This window comes from Paramisgurnus dabryanus, chromosome 15 (assembly GCF_030506205.2).
Source record: "Paramisgurnus dabryanus chromosome 15, PD_genome_1.1, whole genome shotgun sequence".
NCBI lineage: Eukaryota > Metazoa > Chordata > Actinopteri > Cypriniformes > Cobitidae > Paramisgurnus > Paramisgurnus dabryanus.
This window is the reverse complement of record NC_133351.1, coordinates 32,366,582-32,381,081: the sequence shown is the minus strand read 5'-3', so window position 1 is coordinate 32,381,081 and position 14,500 is coordinate 32,366,582. Positions and strand designations below refer to the sequence as shown.

The window sequence follows — 14,500 nt, the reverse complement described above, 5'->3', positions numbered from 1 at the left end:
CCAATCCATGTTCAGTAAAAATAATTTGATGCAGAAATAAACTAGCTAATAGACCAACTGTATAGTATTGTATACAAGTGTTTAATATCGGTATCGGTATCGGCCAGAAGTTGTCTGTTTAAATCGGTATCGGCCCAAAAAATCCTATCGGTGCATCCCTAGTGTTATCTGTTTATTTTTAAATGTTTAGTCTAGTTTTGTATCACTCCATTGTTTTACCTGTCATTAGTTTATAGTCTTGTTTTGTCTTATTTGCCCCATCGTGGGTTTTTGTTTTCCTGTTTTTTGTTAATAAATATTTTATTGTTACGTCTGTGATTGGGTTCGTTTCTTGTCCATTCCTGACAAAATGTAAGCAGTCTGATATTCTGATGCATACAGTAACTAAAGCTAAAGTAATGATATACAGCTAAAATGTGAAGCATTAAACATCATTTATCTTAATGGTCACTTGAAGTCTGAAAAGATATTTTCCTCATGTTGTCTTATTTAAAAACATTTCTCTTTTTTGCTGATAGACAAAAGTGTGTTTGTTTTGGGTAATATGTTTTAAAGGGCAGGGTTATAGTATTATTATTGTATTTGTTTATCATACTAAATGTGTTTTTCTAAAATACATCATCTCTTTAGGTCTTTCTTGCAGCTTTTTATCTGTGCATATTATTGATCTGTACAGAATGGTTTAGCTTGTGTGAGTTTAACCTATCCATGTGTTTGTACTGGTTGAGTGTAGAGCAGGTGATGAAGATGACGTGATCCTTCATCTTCACTGCTGCTCACAGTTTTACTCCATCAGACTGAATGAAGAGAGCGTGAGAGTCAAACATGTCAGGAGACATCCGAATCTTCTTGCTCTTTAATCTCTTACTGCCTCTTTCACTACTGATCGGTAAGTTCTGTTTCAAAGCTTTCTTGTTGTTTGACGGTTGAAATTTTGCTGAAGCAGTCTTTTGTAGATGATAATAAGAGTAAATATTTAGTCTTTCATGTATATCAAGGCAAACATTGTGCTGACTGTACAATCTTTTGTTTGGGAAACCTTTTTATATATTACTTCAAAATTTTACAGCATTATTTTAATAAACTATAACTAGACATCAATATTATTGTCTAGACAAAGTTTTTGGTTATACCTTTGCTTCTCATGTGTCACAAAATAAACATAATTTAACTTATCTTTAGCATATCTTAATGCTTGAAACAAAACCGTTAACCTGAATGAATATATAAAAAAATCTTACTTCAGAATCGCAGGCACTTATGTCTTAGAAATGTTAAATAAAATTATTATAGTAGGCCTACTGTGATGTAGTAATAAATAATAAACCATATGTGTTTTATGAATGATAGCATGTTACTACTATTATTAAAAACTTATACTTGAAATGAAAGATAAATGTATAGATTAAAAACTGTAAATATACAATACATGTGATAACAGTGTAATTACACTGACATGTAAACTATTCTAGATCTAAACTAGTTCACTTAAACTGATTGTTTAATGAAATCTCTTTTGTGCATATATCAATACAAAATGTCACAATTGTGTCTTAGTTTAGGTGCTGTATTGTACAATATATGAAAATGTGACTACATCTGATATTTACACTGTAATGGATGTACAGTATTTTTTACTGTATTTTATTGAGATACATGTTGCATCAATGTTAAGCAACAATTCAAAAAGAATTGTTAGATTTACATAATTCAATTATTGAAACCGGTTGAAATAAGTTTTCTTAAAATAAACTCTGCAGATACTTATTTTATTTTAAGATAACTTATTTTAATTATGTGGAACCAGTGTCTATAATTGAATTATGTAAATCCAAATTTTTTTTTATTTTAGTGTAGGACGATGTTTATTTTTCACTGCTCTCTCATGGACTGATCAGTTAGAGCACTTTGTGGGATATCCTGGGTCTGTGCGTGAAGTCAGGGTGCTGAGGAACAGCCCTGTGTATTTGAAATCACCCGATTGGCTGGTCTCCAGTCGATATGTCGATTGCTATGGGAAAGTTGGGATAGAAGTGTCCATCCGATGCTTGCTTCAGAATCTGGGCCGACTCAGTAGGGCATCCGGGGATTTCTCGCCTACTGATTTTATTGATGCTGAGAATTCGGACATACTAGTCTGTTCACGTACTGTTTCCCCTACTACATTTTCAGTAAGTAGGCGATTTTGGACGATACTTAAGTACACGTGCCTCTGAATCTCGCAAGAAATAGTCCAAAATCCCGGTAATTCTCGACAACCCTTTTAAGTATACTGAGGTTTCGGACATACTATTCGTTCGCCTACTGCTTTTTGCCTGCTATATAGTATGGCAGTATGCGGTTTCAGATTCAGCCAAACAGTTTTCAACCGCATGGAGTATGTGCTCTTTCATTCTTACATTTGTTTTACTTTGTGGATGATGAAGCTTATTGTGAATTTACTGTGTAATGAAATAAATGGAACATATCAACCTGAAAGCGTGTTGACTATTGGATACTGGCTGGCACAAGTTGAAAACTCATTGGAATCGTATGGAATTTATTGTGAGTAATTCGTTGTGAGTAATCTTTTGCTTTGGATTTTCAATCACCTCTTGAATTAAATTGAAGTCACGGATAATGATGAGGAAGAAGAAGGTGATTCTATGGCACAGCTAATTGGAACTCATAGAGGCAAATTGGCTGTATGTACACGGAAAATGAATGAATTGAAAGGATTGTGTAAAACAAATGAAAATCCAGACAATGTAATAACCCATCTAGAGAAATTTGCAAGACCTGGAGAAAATTCACAGTCAGTTGAAATCAATGATGTCAAATGAGGAAAAAGAGGAAGACAGTACAAAATTGGTTTAATCCAAAAATGTTGTACTTCCAAGATTTCTTATTTGAGACTGAAATATGGTTGAAAGATCAAGAGGATCAGAATCCAATTAAAGCAGGAGAAGATGTTGTTCAGCCTGAAAGCATAGTTGCACCTGAAGATAGCATTTCTGTAGTCTCAAAGAAAATATGTAAATCTAATAGTTCTCATGTCTCAAGTAATACTAGTCATTCAAGCCGAACATCAAGATCTTCTGTGTCCTCTACTGCCTCTTCTGCACGCATGAAAGCAGAGGCCAAGAAAGCTGTTTTGTTGGCAGGTGCTGCTACCCTGTCAAAGAAACATGCTTTGGAGTTATAGGAGGCTAAAATAAGAGTAATGAAAGAAAAACTAGAAATTGAAACTGACCTAGCTGCTTTATAAGCTGAAATCAAAGTTTTTGAAAATTATGAGAAACTTTCTCAGGGTCCTCAAGATGGACAGGAGAATCCATTAAATGAGATGATCACATTTCTTGAAAAGCAGCATGAGCCTTTGCAGACATCTGTTATAGCTGAGCATGAGCAATCTATTGAAGATTATGTACCTATAAATCTTACTTCAAAAACTCAAGAAAAGCAATCTTTGAACACTGTAACTCAAAATCAAGCTGATGAAGTGCATCCACAAATCAACAAATGATTGGTAGTCTACCAAGTGACATTTTCCTTTCCAAAATAATGAAACAACAAAGGGACCTAACAGAGATGTTGCTCAAAAAACAGAGCATGGCTTTCCTACCGAAAAGAGAAATTTCTGTCTTTAATGGAGATCCCTGGAGTTTTATTCCATTTATGCAAGCCTTTGAATACAAAATTGAGAGTAAAACTAAGAATAACAAGGAACGACTCTACAACCTTGAGCAATTTACAGCTGGACAGGCTAAAGATTTGGTCAGGAGTTGGATGCACATGAGCTCCAGCAAAAAGGGTATGATGGGGCAAAACGTCTACTTCAGGAAAATTTCGGAGACGCCTACATTGAAAGAACTTTACAGTGGTCTAATATCAAAACTGAAGATTGTCAAGCTTTGCAGAGTTATGTCCTCCTCTAAAGAGGATGTTGTAACATAATGCATGAGTTAAGTTATATGAAGGAATTGGATACTGCACCTAAGAGTAATTCTATAAAAAACTGCCTTACAGAATTAAGGAAAAGTGGAAAGCAGCTGCAAATGACATCATGGAGAAAACCAACCAAAGAGCTGGCTTTAAAGACCTTGTCATATTTCTTGAGAAGCAGGTTAAAATAAGTTTAGACCCCTCTCTTTGGTAACATTCAGAATAACCAAAAGAGCGGTGCTGAATCAAACTTCTTAAAAGGGAGAAACTATAGCAGAAAGAAATTTGCAACAACAGCATCACCAATTGCTATCCAGAACCCTTTACTGGGTAATGTGGAGGATACAAGACGGATAAGAACATCTAATATTCCATGTCCATATTGTACAGGCAATCATGTTCTTACCAATTGTCAGTCTTTTAAAACACAACCACATGAGAAGAAAGTTGAATTTAAGCCCAACTAAGCTGACTGCAAACAGAATTTCAGTAGCCATGATTGAAGAACTTTCCCACAAACAGTATCATCAAGAGTTTCCTGAAACATATTATGAGGAGAAAGTAGAGATGTCTCAAGAGGACAAAAAAATTAATGAAAATACTCTCTTCTCAAGTTGTACAAGTAGACAATCATTACTCTTTACCTTTACCATTTCGCAATGAAAATGTATTAATGCCAAACAACAGAAAGATGGCATTACAAGGAAGCAGAAGGACTTGCAAGACGACTGAAACGTGATGAAAAACTACATGCCGAATATGCACACTTTATAGAGAAAATGCTCCAAAATGATTTTGCTGAGAAAGTACCCTTGGAACAATTGCATGCTAAGGAGGGAATGTTTTGGTACATACCACACCATGGTGTTTACCATAAACGCAAGAAAACTTTACGTGTGCTATTTGATTGTTCATCACCATTCAAAGACACATCCTTGAATAGAGAATTACTTCAAGGCCCTGATCTAACAAATAACCTTCTAGGTGTGCTCATCAGATTCCGTAAAGAAAACATTGCCTTAATGGCAGACAAACAAGCAATGTTTCACCAAGTGAGAGTTCATGATGAATATATAGATTTTCTTAGGTTTTTGTGGTGGATGAAGGGAAATCTTGATTCAAACCTTAAAGATTATCGCATGAAGGTGCATATTTTTGGTGCAAATTTTGCACTACAACAAACTGCTCGAGACAATCAACACAATTATAGAAAAGAGATTGTGGATATCATCCAGAACAATTTCTATGTGGACTATTTCTATGTACTAAAATCAGAAAACTGAGACCACAGTTCATACCAGCTCAACAAAATTGGACAATAAAAGATTGGAAAACTTTGCCTTGTCTGATGAGTCTCGAATTCAGCTGCCACATTTAGATGATGCGGTCAGAATTAGGCGTAAGCAACATGAAAGCATGAATCCTCCTGCCTTGTTTCAGGCTGCTGCTGATGGTGTAATTTCTCACATTTTCTTGGCACACTTTTGGCCCCTTAGTACCAGTTAAGAGTCATTTAGAATTTATGACCACAGTGTACCTACTTCCAGCAGGATAACGCACCATGTAACAGAACTCAAATCTTCTCAAACTGGGTTCTTGAACATGACCATGAGTCCACAGTCACCAGATCTCAATCTAATAGAGCACCTTTAGGATGTGGTGAAACTGTAGATCCGCATCATGGATGTGCACCAGACAAATTTGCAGACACTGCGTAATGCTATCATGTCAATAAGGACCAAAAGCTCTGTGGAATGTTTCCAACACCTTGTTCAATCTATGCCATGATGAATTAAGGCAAAAGCGGGTCCAACCTGGTACTAGCAAGGTGTACCTAATAAACAGTGGGGGGCAAAAGGGGTGTTGGGGTGGCACTGGACCCCCCTGAAATCTGACTGGCCACCCCGGGTGCTACACTAAATTTAATACACTTCTTTCACCCCATCTAATAATTCACTTCCCGTTAATCGCCGTGTTTATTTTGACGTGCGGCAGCGCAGCATTGTTCAAAAAATATTAAGAGAATATTGACTTACATTGCAAATACTACATAATGATTTCAGCGTAGGCTGAAAGAGTGTGTATAGTAATTGTCTTTTTGTCTCTGCAATTAAAGTTAATTAAATTACAAAAGAAGATTTTATTGACTAACTTCTTAAAAGTGATGCCCAGCCGATGCCTGACCAATGACCACCGGCGGAACCAGTTAAATTTGCTTACTTGTTCACATACTGTACCTCGATAGTATTTATATATGTAAATATATATGTATCTCTCTCAGGGGCTTTTCTCTTCCTAGGAGTTTTTCCCCCTGGACTACCCAGGAGGGTTTTTCTTCTAGGGGTTTTTTTCATCCCCTGGAGAGTCTGCCACCTTTGGCTTAACTTACTACTTTACTGATTCTTGAAACTTTGGCAAAAACATGTCCCACTAAGAAAAGTGCTAATTCTGTTAGAAATTAATAACATTTTTATGAAGAAAAAGAATCAATGTTATAATCAGGGGGTCCTTTGCACATATGTAAGGTTCTTTTATATTTATTTTTTATTAATTTAATGATTATATGCTGGCCCATTGCCTACAAAATCAGCTGTCCTCGGTTAAGAGATAATCATTTCAACTTGATTAAAAAAGCCAAAAGTAATAATTGAATTGAATAATATATTTACCACATGAAAAAGTACATTGTAATATGTATTAAAAACTACAAACAGTGAGTTTTGACAATATTTACTATTATTTTGTGATTGCTCAAAATGTGTCCCACATATTCGTCACCACCGTCAGATATTTATAAAAAGCAATAAAATCAGACAACTACAGGGTCAACTGCATTCCTGAGGACCCCATTTTCAAACCTTCAGCTCTGCTTCAAGATCACTCAAGCTCCTGTAGGTTTGCTATTTTCTCTTAAACTTTTCACTGCTACTGTGACAACCATAACATGTCAACACCGTCATCTTTGTTTGTTGTTTTATTTGTTTTAAATGAATATGCTTACAATATGTTTTTTCAGTGCTGTTGAGTTATTAAATTAATAGTCTCTATTTATACAAAAATATGTTTATTTAATAAAAAAATCATTACTTTTTCTATTTAGGCTTAAAGTAAATGTTGTATGAGTAGTAACTGGAAAAACGCCTATTTTATGAAAAAAATACGAACAGGGGAGGTTGCACCAGTGAATTGCTGAACAGCCAAGACCTTGGTCTATAATTTTATACCTTCAGATTTTGTAATTTAACTAAAAATTTTTTTTCAAAATTTAAACCTGTTTTATCCAAATTCCCAAGAATCATGTTACATTACTACTACACTCACTTTTCTATGCTTTTCCTACATCTATTAATGTAAAGCTGCTTTGAAATTAACAATTGTGAAAAGCGCTACATAAATAAAATTTTATTGATTTATATAACAAAAAAAAGATGAATTCATATATACTTAAAAAAAAATCTTTTTGTCAAAAAAAAGTAATTTTTGCTTTTTGAAGTTCAAGGTTTCATGGAGTTTAGACAGTATATCAGATGTGAGAAATAGAAAAGTTTAATTCATTGTTACATGTTTACATCTAGTAATTTATGCAGTTATATGAATATTTATCTAATGTGAGGTATGTGAAGTAGCTAATCAGTGATCATGAGATTAATTGGTGATTTTTTTGATACATGGTTGCACATTGTTTTCTTTCATGTACTATGGAGTCCCCTAAAGTAGTCTTGGCCATCCCCTGGCCACCACATTTTTAAAAATTCTAGTCCCGCCATTGCTAATAAAGTGGCCACTGAGGGTAAATATTAGGGAGGAGTCCTGTCAGATCAAATGGGATGTTTGCCGATGGTGAAGGTGGGCTTGTGATCAGATGCCAGCAGAAATCTTTTATTTGTTTTAACATTTTTTAACAGAACTTTATTTCTTCACATTCTTACTGGACCTCTACAATATGAATCACGGAAATCTCTCATTTTCTAAACCATTAAATGCTTGTGTTTTTTTATCTGAAATACACACCATTATATAAAATATTTAAAATATTTATATAACTTAACAGCTTCTGCTCAATTGAATTTTATTTCTGTTGCACGCACACACACAGTTTTGCCTTTATTTGATAGACAGTATTTAAGGAGACAAGAGGAAGAAAGTACAGGGTGGAGAGAGGGGTATGGGATTGGCAAGGGACCTCGAGCCGGGATTCGAACTTGGGGCGCCCATATGTCGGACACTGGCCACTGCACCATCAGCTCCGACAGACATATATCTTCTTAATGTTTCTGTGAATGCAACTACAGATCAGATCATATTAACTCATGAAAAAAAATCTTATGATGTTGATTTTTTTCTTTTTACAGCAATATTATTCAGATACAATGGGCTATCAGTGGTGTATCTGCTGTTCCTTCTGTCCGTCCCTCTGGTGCCCAGTCCAAACATGATTACTATGAAGGGTAAGTGAGAATAAACTTAAGCTTTCTCTTCAGGACAGGAATATCAGGTGTAAAATTATGACAGAGATAACAGATGTAAGTGAAAATCACTGAATTACAGCTGTGGATGATTCTATACACACAGTATTAATGTAAATATACTGAATATTATTGTTAAGATTAGGCAAATAAAATTGTGCTTATGTAATTAAATGTAACTGTGCATAAAGGGAAAACATTTGTGTAATCATCTTTTAGAGTAAGAATACTAATTTACTATTCATGTTTTTCAAATTTTCTTCTAAATCATTTAAGTTATGCAGTGCATCTTTGTCAGGTATTTGTTTTAATTCAACAAAAGCTGTTAACGTAAAGCTCCAGACATCTCATAAATGATGCATTACAAAAGATCATTTTTGTGCTGTCAGCTGCAGATTACCTTTAAAACCTTTAAAATGTGCATCAGTGCTTTATAGATCCATATAATCATGTTAGATGTTTTTCTTAATCCCACTGAGGCTCTTTCTTTCATTTACTCTACACATACACAACCACGCACACACACACACGCAGTGCATTTAATCACTGTGTTTACTGTAAGTGCGAGTAAAGAAAGAGATTATGACTGCATAGCAAAAATGTGAAAGCTTTTAGTAAAAATAAGACAATAGGAAACACATTTGCTGCATCAGCTAATTGTTGGTTTTATTGCTAAGTAATCAAAAACAAAACACTCGTTCACCTGGGTGATATGTAGTCATTTCCTATACATTAAGAGAAATGAAGGAAAAACAGAGGATAAAAAAGTGAAAGATTAGCAGAAAAATGAGCAGTCTTAGCATTTTGCAAATGTTGTATTATACTGTCAATTCTCTCCTAATTTAATCTTAACCCTCTTGTTATTTTTGTCTTGCTTTCAGTATAAAAATCTAAAAATGCCTAAATTAAGATGTATTTTCTTTATTAACAAAATTATCTAAGAAAATAAGTTTAGTTTTTTGTCAAAATTTGTGCTTAAAACAAGTAAAAAATAATCTGCCAGTGGGGTAAAAAAAATCTATAACTTTTATCTTAAATTCAAGAAAAATGTCTGAAAAAAAATCTTAACACATTGGCAGAATTTTAGGCTTGTTTTAAACACAAATTCACTTAAATTGCATATGTTTGAACTAAAAACTAGACTTAGGTCTTTTCTTAGGTCATTGTGCCAATTAACAAAAATACATCTTGATTTAAGAATTTTTAGATTCCGTACTGAAAACAAGACAAAAATAAGTAAGAAAGTCAGTTTTTGCAGTGTAACTTAGGGATGGACTGGCGTTCAAAAACTGCCGAGGACAAATACAGATCCATCAGAACTCACTACAGATAGACGAAAAATTAATACATGAGCCTTTGGCATTTTCTTTAGCGGTTTTACATTGCTATTGTATATACCAAGTCAAAAGCCCAGTTGCTGAGACATAGAAAAGGATTTGTTCTCAAGTCTAATACTGTATTCTCAAGAGAGCATCAAAGAAGTTCCTCTTAGATTTATTGAGATTTTTATTATCATCATTATTAAAAACATTCCCTTATGAGATATAAAATAAAGAGAAATATTAGACATGGCCCCTTGGATACAACTGAAACAAATGGAAACAATCCACCACAAATGGCTGTGCTTTAAGTTTTTTTGTTTGTTTCACAACAATGTCTCATTATCTTTTCATTTGTATATGTCTTACATAATCTTGCTAAAGCTATGAAGCTTTACAAAAACTGCACTTAATGTAATGTGCAGTTCAAAGAAAAAACAGAAGCAGGATCTATAGGCAGTTAATGATTTAATAATGTTGTGGAAAGAAGGACTCAAATGCAGGAAATAGCAGAAAAATGTTCACAGTTTTAATGAAGCTGACCACAGGTAAATAACGGCATCAACTCAAACTCAGATGAACAGAAAAATATCCAGATGGCTGGCAAAAGGTCTACTTAAAAGTCCTCTGTGGCAGAGAAAAACAAAAGTGGCAGCAAGGCTTCACAGGGCAGCCGGTCTAGGTGAAGGCGAGGCAGGAGGCAAACGAACACCCCTCACAGGTACCTCATAAGCACCACACTCGCCAGAGTTCTGTAATTGCACACGATAAAGGATGCAGGGTAATTCCATTGAATTAGCAGACAGCACAGATGACAATATACTTCAGACAGGACACGACACGACACGACAGGACAGAGAACAATATTTGGCGTAGCAGCTCAGCTTGTAATACAAGTTCACACTGAATAAACAATCTGACAATGAGACAAAGGCAGAGCACGATAGATAAAGCCAAAGTTAATGAGAGAAGATGAGAGACAGGTGGAGAGAGGAGAAAGTGGAAACAGCTGCGGCTGTAGGTAATGAGAGCGGCTAATGAGTGAGTGAATGTGTGTGAATGTGTAAAAGAATGTAGAGAAAGAGAGAGAAAGAAACTAGGTCATAACAGTGCCCCCCCACTAAGGAGCGCCCCCTGGCGCTCCCAAGGGGGAAGCCCGACGAGACCGGAGAAAATCATCAATGAGCGAAGGATCCAAGACGTCCCGGGGGGAAACCCAACTCCTCTCCTCAGGACCATATCCCTCCCAATCGACCAAGTACTGATGCCCACGCCCCCGACGACGCATGTCCAAAATCTTGCGGACCTTGTAAACGGGTGACCCCTCGATACGAATAGCGGAAAGCGCGGAGCGAGGGGACGAGCGGGTGGCAGGCTTAATGCACGAGACATGAAAAACGGGATGTACCCGGCGAAGATTAGACGGGAGACGGAGCTTGACAGCGACAGGATTAATAATCTTAGTGATGGGGAAAGGTCCAATAAATCGAGGAGCCAATTTACGAGACTCAAACTGGAGAGGTAAATTAGCTGTGGATAACCACACTCTCTGACCCGGCAAATAGCGGGGGCTTTTAATCCGACGTTTATTGGCTGTAATGCACATGCGTCTACGTGAGTGACAAAGAGCGGATCTCACCCCTCTCCAGGTTCGTTTACACCGAGAAATAAATGTCTGAACGCTCGGGCATCTAGAATCAACCTCTTGTGAAGAGAATAAAGGAGGCTGGTACCCGAGGCAACACTGAAACGGAGACAGTCCCGTGGCAGAGGATGGGAGCGAATTATGGGCATACTCTGCCCACGGGAGCTGCTCTGACCAAGATGATGGGTAACGAAATGCGAGACTACGTAAGAGCCGGCCTATGATCTGGTTGGCTCGTTCAGCTTGGCCACAAGTTTGGGGGTGAAAGCCTGACGAGAGATTGGCAGTGGCACCAATGAGGCGACAAAACTCTCTCCAGAATAGAGAGGAAAATTGTGGTCCTCTGTCAGAAACTACTTCAGAGGGTAGACCATGTAATTTGAATACATGATTGACAACAATCTGGGCGGTCTCCTTGGCAGAGGGGAGTTTAGTGAGCGGTATAAAGTGTGCAGACTTTGAAAACCGATCAACCACCGTCAAAATGACCGTGTTACCATCTGACGGGGGAAGACCGGTGATAAAGTCGAGCGCGATGTGAGACCATGGGCGAGTAGGTACGGGTAACGAACGAAGCAGACCCGCTGGCGGGGCATTACCAGCCTTAGTCTGAGCACAAACGGCACACGAAGCAATAAAACGGCGAGCATCGCGATCTAAGGTAGACCACCAAAAACGCTGGCGGATCGCTGCAAGTGTGCCCCGAACACCGGGATGAGCAGATAATTTAGAAGCGTGCCCCCATTGGAGGACAGCCAAGCGTGTGGGCACCGGAACAAAGAGTAAGCCTTTAGGGCAATTTCGTGGCACGGCAACGCGAGATAATGAGCGCTTAACCTGTCCTTCGATTCCCCACCCAGCGGCCCCCACCACGAGACCTGGAGAAATAATTTCCTTCTGTGACGTGGAGGGGGTCGAGGAATCAAAGAGCCAAGACAATGCATCCGGTTTAACGTTTTTAGAACCGGGGCGGTAAGAGATAGAAAAATCAAAGCACGTGAAAAATAATGCCCAACGAGCCTGACGCGCATTTAATCTCTTAGCGGAGCGGATATATTCTAAATTACGAAGGTCGGTCCAATGTCGCCACTCGCCGAGCGCTAAGCGTATATGGCGAGCAGCTCCCGGTTGCCGACATCGTAATTAAGTTCCGAAGGCGAAAGACGATGGGAATAATAGGCGCACGGGTGGATCTTTCCATCAGCTGCAGATCGCTGTGATAGAACAGCACCCACCCCTACCTCAGACGCATCAACCTCGACGATGAACTGTCTAGTGACGTCAGGCGTAATAAGAATAGGTGCGGCAGTGAAAAGAGACTTTAAATGATCAAAAGCCCTTTGAGCGGATTCTGACCATTCAAAGCGTGACTTGACAGATGTTAGCGCGGTGAGAGGGGCGGCTACCTGACTAAAGTTTCGGATAAAGCGGCGATAAAAATTTGCAAAACCAATGAAGCGTTGTAACGAGACGCGAGAATCGGGAGCCGGCCAATCTACCACCGCTTGAACCTTTAAAGGATCCATACTAATCCCCTCTGCCGAGATTACTGAACCCAGAAACGTGACCGAAGATACGTGAAACGAACACTTCTCTGCTTTGACAAATAGCCGGTTCTCACGTAAGCGTTGAAGAACGCGGCGTACATGCTGGACATGAACCTGGGGAGACGGGGAGAAAATAAGTATGTCGTCAATATAGACAAACACAAAAATGTTAAGCATGTCACGGAGAACATCATTGACAAGAGCCTGAAACACGGAGGGGGCATTGACTAGACCGAAAGGGAGGACCCGATATTCAAAATGACCGAGGGGCGTGTTAAAGGCGGTCTTCCACTCGTCTCCCTCTTTAATACGCACCAAATGGTATGTGTTGCGGAGATCGAGCTTGGTAAAAATCTTAGCTCCCTGCAAGGATCTCGAACCCTGAAGACATCAATGGCAAAGGATAGTGATTCTTAACAGTGATGTAATTCAGCCATCGATAATCTATGCAGGGACGGAGCGATCCGTCTTTCTTCTTTACGAAGAAAAACCCCGCACCAGCGGGAGAAGACGACGGAACAATGGTACCCGCACTAAGTGAATCAGAAAGATAATTCTCTAGCGCCTCCCGTTCAGGAGCCGACAGAGAATATAGTCTACTCCTAGGAGGCGTGGTCCCTGGTAAGAGATCGATAGCGCAGTCATATGGACGATGAGGAGGAAGAGAGGTGGCCCGTGAACGACTGAAAACCTCCCGCAGAACGTGATACTCCTCCGGGACTCCAGACAAATCACCAGGTTATTCTTGAAATACAGAAACAGAAGAGACAGGAGGGACAGCGGATACTAAACACTCAACATGACAAGACAATCCCCAAGACACAACAGAACCCTTAGACCAATCAATATGAGGACTATGGCGTTTAAGCCAAGGATGACCCAGGACAATGGGGGTAAAAGGAGAACGAAAAATCAAAAAAGAAATTGTCTCTCTATGGTTACCAGATACGGTAAGAGTCAATGGAATAGTCTCTTTCTGTACTTTGGGTAGTGAACTGCCATCTAAGGCAAATAAAGGAGTAATGTCACTTAAATGCATGAGGGGAATACCTTGTTGTAGAGCCCAATCCTCATCAATAAAATTTCCCTCTGCTCCAGAGTCGATTAAGGCAGAACTGGCAACCGATGAAGCGGACCAATGAAGCATGACTGGAAGTGACGTGCAAGACCTGGAAGGGGTTTTCCGTGTGATGGCGCTCGCCAGTAACCCTCCGCCTACTGACGAGCGCTGGCTTTTACTGGGCAGGTAGAAACATAATGATTAGCAGCTGCACAGTACATACACAGACGGTTAGCGATCCTTCTCTCTCGCTCCTTAGGAGAGATGCGTAGACCTCCCAACTGCATGGGCTCGGGCTCAGCTCCAGTAGTAACGGGGAGAGTCATGACAGAAGAAGTAGAGGGGAAAGTTGTTTCCATGCGACGGGCTCTGCGTCGTAGCTCAAATCGCTTCTCGACCCGAATAGCAAGGGCATTGAGGTCATCAAGTGAAGCGGGAACCTCCCGAATGAAAATTTCCTCCCTGATCTCAGGATTAAGACCCTCCAGAAATAGGGCGTTGAGAGCCGGCTCATTCCAGCCACAGGTGGTAGAGAGAGT

At 38.8% G+C, this 14,500-nt stretch overlaps 1 protein-coding gene across 1 annotated transcript in view; it reads left to right on the top strand.

Moving 5' to 3' along the window:
* The first annotated feature begins 336 nt into the window (after positions 1-336).
* The window catches only part of LOC135782679 (piezo-type mechanosensitive ion channel component 2), an 80,545-nt gene continuing 66,381 nt past the window's right edge, over positions 337-14,500 (top strand). Inside the window, exons 1-2 of the mRNA XM_065293133.2 lie at positions 337-889; positions 8,277-8,372. Coding sequence (XP_065149205.1) covers positions 826-889; positions 8,277-8,372 — 160 coding nt within the window. The 5' untranslated portion in view covers positions 337-825. The remainder of the gene's footprint in view (positions 890-8,276; positions 8,373-14,500) is intronic.